Here is a 9,123-nt window from a genome sequence, read left to right on the forward strand (position 1 = left end):
AATGTCATTAGGGCTAAAATCTTGTACTGTACACCCGGCTTAACCTGTGACCCCTTTCCCCTTCTCCAGAGACGTCCCAGCAGGTGGCCGGCCATGAAGTTCCGCCGAGGGTCCGGTCACCCAGCCTATGCGGAGGTGGAGCCCGTGGGCCAGGAGAAAGAAGGCTTCATCGAGTCTGAGCAGTGCTAAAGGGCATCCCCCCCACCACACACACACACACACCCCGCCGTGCCGCTCTCCCCCCTCCCGTATTGCCCCCCCTTGCGCCTGCTCCACAGGCACTGACACACCAGTATTGCCCCAGAAACAGACCTTCCGAATCTGCCATACCCATGGCGACTGATTGACGCTGGTCTCTTGTTTTGTTGATTAAAACACTCACTGTCAAGATTGTAAACTTAAATTAGAAAATTGTGGAGGTGTTAATTTGAAAAACCCCACACTCTTGCTGGTTGTTGAAGAGTGGGCCTTGTGTTTGGTGGACTACCATGGTGGACTACCACCTTCAACCATAGCTTGTCCAACAAAGAGCTGATCTGAGAGCTTAGGGAGGGTCACTGCCAGAGGGACTGTGCTGTAGGTAAACCTTGAAAACTGATCTCAAGTCAGCTCTTCATCCAAGTTCTCAAAGTCTCACACTCGTGCTGGTTGAAGTGACTGACTGACTGACTGACTTGTTGGGGACAGAGGAAAAGTAGCCACGTTTGTACCTGGTGCTGACATGCGTCCTTTGTCCTGATCTTGTCCACATTTTGATCGTGCCAACATTTTAAGACAAGTGTAGATGATTAAAAGACACATTGTGATCTGATTGTGATCAGATCTTCCTGACCACCTCCGGAGGTAGTCAGGCACGCATTGTGTCTGGATATCAATTAAGTGTAAACAGATGTGGATGGTCAAAACCATTTAAATCATCATAATACCGGCCTTTAAAATAATTGACAGTTATGAAAATTGACTTAGGGGCTTCAGTAACTGTCTTAAAACAAATCATCCATATTATTTTAAAGAATATCTGTCAAATAATTTGCATACAGGGAGGCATGAGCTAATCTGGTCACAATGCAGGCACAGTGGACGGATAAGAGACACATTTTAATACTATGTGTGGAGGCGAAAAAACCTTGATCAGATAGTGACTGGATCATATTGATCAGATCACGAAACTCACATGTTAGCACAAGGTGTAAACTAGGCTATTGAATGGGTTGTACAGAGTAACTGTGATGCATTGGGGGAGTAGGTGGAATTATACAATATATTTTTCAGAAACAATACTGAGTATGTGAACAGAGATCTCGACTTTAAATGTTGGTGAGGTTATATAAACTTTACATCCTTTTGGGATTTTGCAAATGTACTTTTTTCATATTTTGTTTCTGTTGCTTTTTTAAAACTTGGGTTTTCTCATAATCAGTGTGGGGGGGTTTGTCTTGCTTCCCACTACCACAATAAGGCTTCTTTACCATAGCTTACTCCATAGTGTGGTTCAATAGTGTGATATGCTCTTGCTACTGCCACTCATCCCACCAAGGAGTAGCAGTCTGCAAGTCTGGAAATGTTCAGTTCTGTCTCTTTTGTTCAGCTCTGGCATCTCTTTGTTTTTTTCATTTTGTCAAAGATTGTGTGGTTTTTGCTTACTGACAAAACCTCTGTTTTCCACGATGGGGTGATGGACACACTCTTCTCTTGTCATTGGTTTGATTCCTCCCTTATTAACATATGCTGTTCTTCTTTTACAGTGATTTCAGTACTGCCGTGCCATTGTTTCCTTGACTGGAGTCTGCTCAAACATTTTTTTGCACAAAAGGTTTTTCCATGCACATATATCTTTAGTTCATTTGACTTGTGCTACTAATGCAAAATTGCAAGACAGGCGCTTGTGACTGTGTGCGGTTGTGTGTATGCATGGTCTATATGTGAGTGAGTGAGTGAGTGAGTGAGTGAGTGAGTGAGTGAGTGAGTGAGTGAGTGAGTGAGTGAGTGAGTGAGTGAGTGAGTGAGTGAGTGAGTGAGTGAGTGAGTGAGTGTTTGTGTGCGTGTTGTGTTTGTGTGATTAGATATCCACCTGCTTGAAGGTGGGTCAGTTTGAGCTGGTTCTGTGTAATTGATGCTGATTGGTTGACCTGAGGTACATTAACAAGATGTTATGAGACGCGTTGGCGATACATTAAAAAACGTACCTGGCATGAGTTTGCCTGGGTTTTGAATTGTGGTATACAGTGTGGTTTTCAATAGCAGTTTGACCTGCTGCTGTTTCAACCTGAAGAAGAATCTAAATTGTACAGGACTGGAGGATTCGTGTTATATGGAGTGAGATATCTGCCGAAACGTTAAACGAACGTAATGTCAAAAATACTTTTTTTGGGGAGATCTCTAACCTCCTTAATGTTCCAAGTCAATATGAATGGATGACTAGTACATGCCATTTAACCCTAGCATAGCAATGTATATACATGGGCCTACACCTTTGTAGATTGACTCTCAAAACATTTGCAGATTCGGGTTATTACTGAAAAAGCATACATATGATATATTATATTACTATTTTGTTTTTCATTTTGAGTGGCCTTCTCAAAAAAAAATGTTTTTTTTTTTTTTTCAAATGTGAATTAATGTATCAATCATTGCATAACTGCTGTTGCTGGTCGATATACCGGACAAGGCTTTCATACATTGATCAAATCAAACAAAATGATGATTTTTGTTTCTTCATACTTATGATTTGTATACTGTACCAAGACCGACCGAACAAATACAATGAAATGTATTTCACCATCGATTGTAGATTGAGCTGGGAAATATGCCTTGGGTTACAATGGTACATACACACGGTACTATTTAGAATGACAAATAAATAGATTATACAACATATATATATATATCTCAAATGTGCAATATAACATTCATCCAACTTCATTATGCATTTTGTTATTTTCAAAAATGTGATAACGATTGGGAATTATTTAGGGTTACATCATTGATGATGAATTCATCCCCCATTGCACTGAGACCAAAGACCCATCCCAATGTTTATTTTGTCAACATACTACGACGTTCTCTACCAAGGAGACCTCTTCTGCTCTGTGTCCCATGTTCACAATCTCTCACTTCATTCCCCACCAAGTCCAAATCAATCTCGCCCCTTGACGTTGAATCAAACCACTATTTTCACATTGCACTCACCACTTTGAGCACACAGCCACAGGCCTACATTCAACTCAAAACACACGCAGAGGCATAGACACACACACACGCGCGCACATGCTCCTATAGGATGAATGATTCATCAGCTACGCCAGAACTCAACACAACCCCACTCATAACAAGTCCATCTACAGAGGTGGAGTTACTGAGCACAGTAACCATCTACTGAACATTACGCTTATTTTCCAAAACAGTGTCAAAGAGTCGATGGGCTGGGGGGGGGTGAGGGGGAGGCACACGTGACTACCCTCACAGATTTTCCATGCCTACAGCCAAATACCGTAGTCCCAAATGCTTCCTTATTCCCTACAAAGTGCACTAGACAGGGAATATGGTGCCATTTGGGACGCAGACACTGCTTTGAGATTTGCTCAGTCTTCCCTTGTGGAGAAATGCTGTGTTGTTTGAGCTCTCTGGGACATCTGCTTGTTCTGCTGCCACCTAAAACTGCAAATGTTTTTATAACCACTCAACGATGTGTCCCAAATGGCATTCTATCCCCTATTTAGTGCACTACTTTGGACCAGGGCCCATGGGGCTCTGGTGAAAAGCAGTGTACTATAAGGGAATAGGTTGCCATTTGGGACGCAGCCCGAAGTGGACTGAGGATAGAGCTGATAGAGGGGTTTGAGTTTTGTAAACAAACTTGGAGGAAGAAGTTGGGGGCATTCAGTAGGCCTAAGTGTTCAGTCTGCGTTAGACAGTGATTGCAACACTTTCAAACTAGTTGTTTGGGAGAAGAAAGCATATTCAAGTTACTCCAGTAATCACTGAATGGCCTGATTGCTTTCAACCAACATTCTCTTAACATGCTTTTTTAGAATAAGAAAAGCAACATTTGCTGCGTTTAGACAGGCAGACCAATTCTGATCTTTTTTCCACTAATTGGTCTTTTGACCAATCACATCAGATCTCTGTCAAAAGACCAATTAGTGGAAGAAAATATTAGGATTGGGCTGCCTGTCTAAACGCAGCCGTTGTGCTGTTGTTGAGATTAGAATACTGCAAAGTGCTGTTGCTTTTTCTACAGACGAATGACTTAAAACCAACAATGTAACTCATACAGGTACAAGTCTTGTTCCACGGTGATTGCCTGAACTCAAAATGGAGGACGGAGGAAGCTGTGACCCTATGTTTTGTTTTCCGATCTCATTACAAAACTCTTTAGGACATGACAACGAGAGACTCAAAAATCACACAGTACCCTAGCTGTCTGTAATTTCTGTAACTACTGTCATTTTGATTACATTTGAAATAAACAATGTTGTTTAAGTCTTGTTTTCCACTTTTCTGTTCACCTCACCTCCGACTTAGTAGTTACTGTTGTGACATTGGGGAATTGTACACTACAAGTATAAGTCATCATTAATACCTAAGTAGCAACACAAAAGAGACCATGCTGTGCTGCCCCTCTCGGTCAGTCTCTTATCCTCCCCTCGGTGAGTTCTGTGTTTCCCTTCCCTCCAGCAGAGTCCCTCGTGGTTTCCTTTGAAGGCTGTTGGTCCATCCTGCTGTGTGAGCAGTGGTGTTAAGTACTTAAGTACTACTTAAGTCGTTTTGGGGGGTATCTGTACTTTACAATATCTATTTTTGACAACTTTTACTTTTCTTCGTTCCTAAAGAAAAGAATGTACTTTTTTTGCGCCATACACTTTCCCTGACACCCAAAAGTACTCGTTAAATTTTGAATCCTTTACAGGACAGGAAAATGGTCCAATTTAAGCACTTATCAAGACAGCATATGGTCATTCCTTCTGCCTCTGATCTGGCGGACTCACTGAAGAAAAATGCTTTGTTTGTGTTATGCAGGTGAATGAGGACCCAAAAGCGACTTGGCGAAAACAGAGTTTTTAATCCAGTAAGAAACTTTACAAAACAAAAAGCATAATACTACTCATAAAGACGAGAACAGACTGGAGACTTGATCGAGAACTGCAGGTTGCCTCGGGAAGGCACTTGAACCTAGCAGACTCAGACACCTGCTCACCACGCAGCATCTGAGGGAAACACGACACGACAGGGCAAAACATAGACACAGCACGGTGAATTATAGATGAGGATCCGACGGGGCAGGAACGGAAAACAAGGAGAGAAATAGGGACTCTAATCAGGGAAAAGGATCGGGAACAGGTGTGGGAAGACTAAATGATTGATTAGGGGAATAGGAACAGCTGGGAGCAGGAACGGAACGATAGAGAGAAGAGAGAGCGAGAGAGTGAGAGAGGGAGGGGGAGAGAGAGGGATAGAAAGAGGGAAAGAACCTAATAAGACCAGCAGAGGGAAACGAATAGAAGGGGAAGCACAGGGACAAGACATGATAATTAATGACAAAACATGACAGTACCCCCCACTCACCGAGCGCCTCCTGGCGCACTCGAGGAGGAACCCTGGCGGCAACGGAGGAAATCATCAATAAGCGAACGGTCCAGCACGTCCCGAGACGGAACCCAACTCCTCTCCTCAGGACCGTAACCCTCTCAATCCACTAAGTATTGGTGACCCCGTCCCCGAGAACGCATGTCCATGATCTTACGTACCTTGTAAATAGGTGCGCTCTCGACAAGGACGGGAGGGGGGAGGGAAGACGAACGGGGGTGCGAAGAAAGGGCTTGACACAGGAGACATGGAAGACAGGATGGACGCGACGAAGATGTCGCGGAAGAAGCAGTCGCACAGCGACAGGATTGACGACCTGGGAGACACGGAACGGACCAATGAACCGCGGAGTCAACTTACGAGAAGCTGTCGTAAGAGGAAGGTTGCGAGTGGAAAGCCACACTCTCTGGCCGCAACAATACCTTGGACTCTTAATCCTGCGTTTATTGGCGGCTCTCACAGTCTGTGCCCTGTAGCGGCAAAGTGCAGACCTCACCCTCCTCCAGGTGCGCTCACAACGTTGGACAAACGCTTGAGCGGAGGGAACGCTGGACTCGGCAAGCTGGGATGAGAACAGAGGAGGCTGGTAACCCAGACTACTCTGAAACGGAGATAACCCGGTAGCAGACGAAGGAAGCGAGTTGTGAGCGTATTCTGCCCAGGGGAGCTGTTCTGCCCAAGACGCAGGGTTTCTGAAAGAAAGGTTGCGTAGTATGCGACCAATCGTCTGATTGGCCCTCTCTGCTTGACCGTTAGACTGGGGATGAAACCCGGAAGAGAGACTGACGGACGCACCAATCAAACGACAGAACTCCCTCCAAAACTGTGACGTGAATTGCGGGCCTCTGTCTGAAACGGCGTCTAACGGGAGGCCATGAATTCTGAACACATTCTCGATAATGATTTGTGCCGTCTCCTTAGCGGAAGGAAGTTTAGCGAGGGGAATGAAATGTGCCGCCTTAGAGAACCTATCGACAACCGTAAGAATCACAGTCTTCCCCGCAGACAAAGGCAGACCGGTAATGAAGTCTAGGGCGATGTGAGACCATGGTCGAGAAGGAATGGGGAGCGGTCTGAGACGACCGGCAGGAGGAGAGTTACCCGACTTAGTCTGCGCGCAGTCCGAACAAGCAGCCACGAAACGGCGCGTGTCACGCTCCTGAGTCGGCCACCAAAAGCGCTGGCGAATAGACGCAAGAGTGCCTCGAACACCGGGATGACCAGCTAACTTGGCAGAGTGAGCCCACTGAAGAACAGCCAGACGAGTGGAAACAGGAACGAAAAGGAGGTTACTAGGACAAGCGCGCGGCGACGCAGTGTGCGTGAGTGCTTGCTTAACCTGTCTTTCAATTCCCCAGACTGTCAACCCGACAACACGCCCATAAGGAAGAATCCCCTCGGGATCAGTAGAAGCCACAGAAGAACTAAACAGACGGGATAAGGCATCAGGCTTGGTGTTCTTGCTACCCGGACGGTAAGAAATCACAAACTCGAAACGAGCGAAAAACAACGCCCAACGAGCTTGACGGGCATTAAGTCGTTTGGCAGAACGGATGTACTCAAGGTTCTTATGGTCTGTCCAAACGACAAAAGGAACGGTCGCCCCCTCCAACCACTGTCGCCATTCGCCTAGGGCTAAGCGGATGGCGAGCAGTTCACGGTTACCCACATCATAGTTGCGCTCAGATGGCGACAGGCGATGAGAAAAATAAGCGCAAGGATGAACCTTATCGTCAGACTGGAAGCGCTGGGATAGAATGGCTCCCACGCCTACCTCTGAAGCGTCAACCTCGACAATGAATTGTCTAGTGACGTCAGGAGTAACGAGGATAGGAGCGGACGTAAAACGTTCTTTTAGAAGATCAAAAGCTCCCTGGGTGGAACCGGACCACTTAAAACACGTCTTGACAGAAGTAAGAGCTGTGAGAGGGGCAGCAACTTGACCGAAATTACGAATGAAACGCCGATAGAAATTAGCGAAACCTAAAAACGCTGCAACTCGACACGTGACCTTGGAACGGGCCAATCACTGACAGCTTGGACCTTAGCGGAATCCATCTGAATGCCTTCAGCGGAAATAACGGAACCGAGAAAAGTAACGGAGGAGACATGAAAAGAGCACTTCTCAGCCTTTACGTAGAGACAATTCTCTAAAAGGCGCTGTAGAACACGTCGAACGTGCTGAACATGAATCTCGAGTGACGGTGAAAAAATCAGGATATCGTCAAGATAGACAAAAACAAAGATGTTCAGCATGTCTCTCAGAACATCATTAACTAATGCCTGAAAAACAGCTGGCGCATTGGCGAGACCAAACGGCAGAACCCGGTACTCAAAATGCCCTAACGGAGTGTTAAACGCCGTTTTCCACTCGTCCCCCTCTCTGATGCGCACGAGATGGTAAGCGTTACGAAGGTCCAACTTAGTAAAGCACCTGGCTCCCTGCAGAATCTCGAAGGCTGATGACATAAGGGGAAGCGGATAACGATTCTTAACCGTTATGTCATTCAGCCCTCGATAATCCACGCAGGGGCGCAGAGTACCGTCCTTCTTCTTAACAAAAAGAACCCCGCCCCGGCCGGAGAGGAAGAAGGCACTATGGTACCGGCGTCAAGAGACACAGATAAATAATCCTCGAGAGCCTTACGTTCGGGAGCCGACAGAGAGTATAGTCTACCCCGAGGAGGAGTGGTCCCCGGAAGGAGATCAATACTACAATCATACGACCGGTGAGGAGGAAGAGAGTTGGCTCGGGACCGACTGAAGACCGTGCGCAGATCATGATATTCCTCCGGCACTCCTGTCAAATCGCCAGGTTCCTCCTGAGAAGTGGGGACAGAAGAAATGGGAGGGATGGCAGACATTAAGCACTTCACATGACAAGATACGTTCCAGGATAGGATAGAATTACAAGACCAATTAATAGAAGGATTATGACATACTAGCCAGGGATGACCCAAAACAACTGGTGTAAAAGGTGAACGAAAAATCAAAAAAGAAATAGTCTCACTGTGGTTACCAGATACTGTGAGAGTTAAAGGTAGTGTCTCAAATCTGATACTGGGAAGATGACTACCATCTAAGGCAAACATGGGCGTAGGCTTGTCTAACTGTCTGAAAGGAATGTTATGTTTCCGAACCCATGCTTCGTCCATGAAACAACCCTCAGCCCCAGAGTCAATCAAGGCACTGCATGTAGCACCCGAACCGGTCCAGCGTAGATGGACCGACATAGTAGTACAGGATCTAGATGAAGAGACCTGAGTAGTAGCGCTCACCAGTAGCCCTCCGCTTACTGATGGGCTCTGGCCTCTTACTGGACATGAATTAACAAAATGTCCATCAAATCCGCAATAGAGGCACAGGCGGTTGGTGATCCTCCGTTCCCTCTCCTTAGTCGAGATGCGAATCCCTCCCAGCTGCATGGGCTCAGTCTCAGAGCCAGAGGAGGGAGATGGTTGCGATGCGGAGCAGGGAAACACCGTTGATGCGAGCTCTCTTCCACGAGCCTGGTGACGAAGATCTACCCGTCGTTCT

General features: G+C 46.1%; 1 protein-coding gene across 1 annotated transcript in view; it reads left to right on the plus strand.

The window, feature by feature from the left end:
* The window catches only part of LOC124039800 (plexin domain-containing protein 2-like), a 184,894-nt gene extending 180,412 nt beyond the window's left edge, over nt 1–4,482 (plus strand). Inside the window, exon 14 of the mRNA XM_046356188.1 lies at nt 70–4,482. Coding sequence (XP_046212144.1) covers nt 70–189 — 120 coding nt within the window. The 3' untranslated portion in view covers nt 190–4,482. The remainder of the gene's footprint in view (nt 1–69) is intronic.
* The last annotated feature ends 4,641 nt before the right edge of the window (nt 4,483–9,123 follow it).

This window comes from Oncorhynchus gorbuscha, linkage group LG07 (assembly GCF_021184085.1).
Source record: "Oncorhynchus gorbuscha isolate QuinsamMale2020 ecotype Even-year linkage group LG07, OgorEven_v1.0, whole genome shotgun sequence".
NCBI lineage: Eukaryota > Metazoa > Chordata > Actinopteri > Salmoniformes > Salmonidae > Oncorhynchus > Oncorhynchus gorbuscha.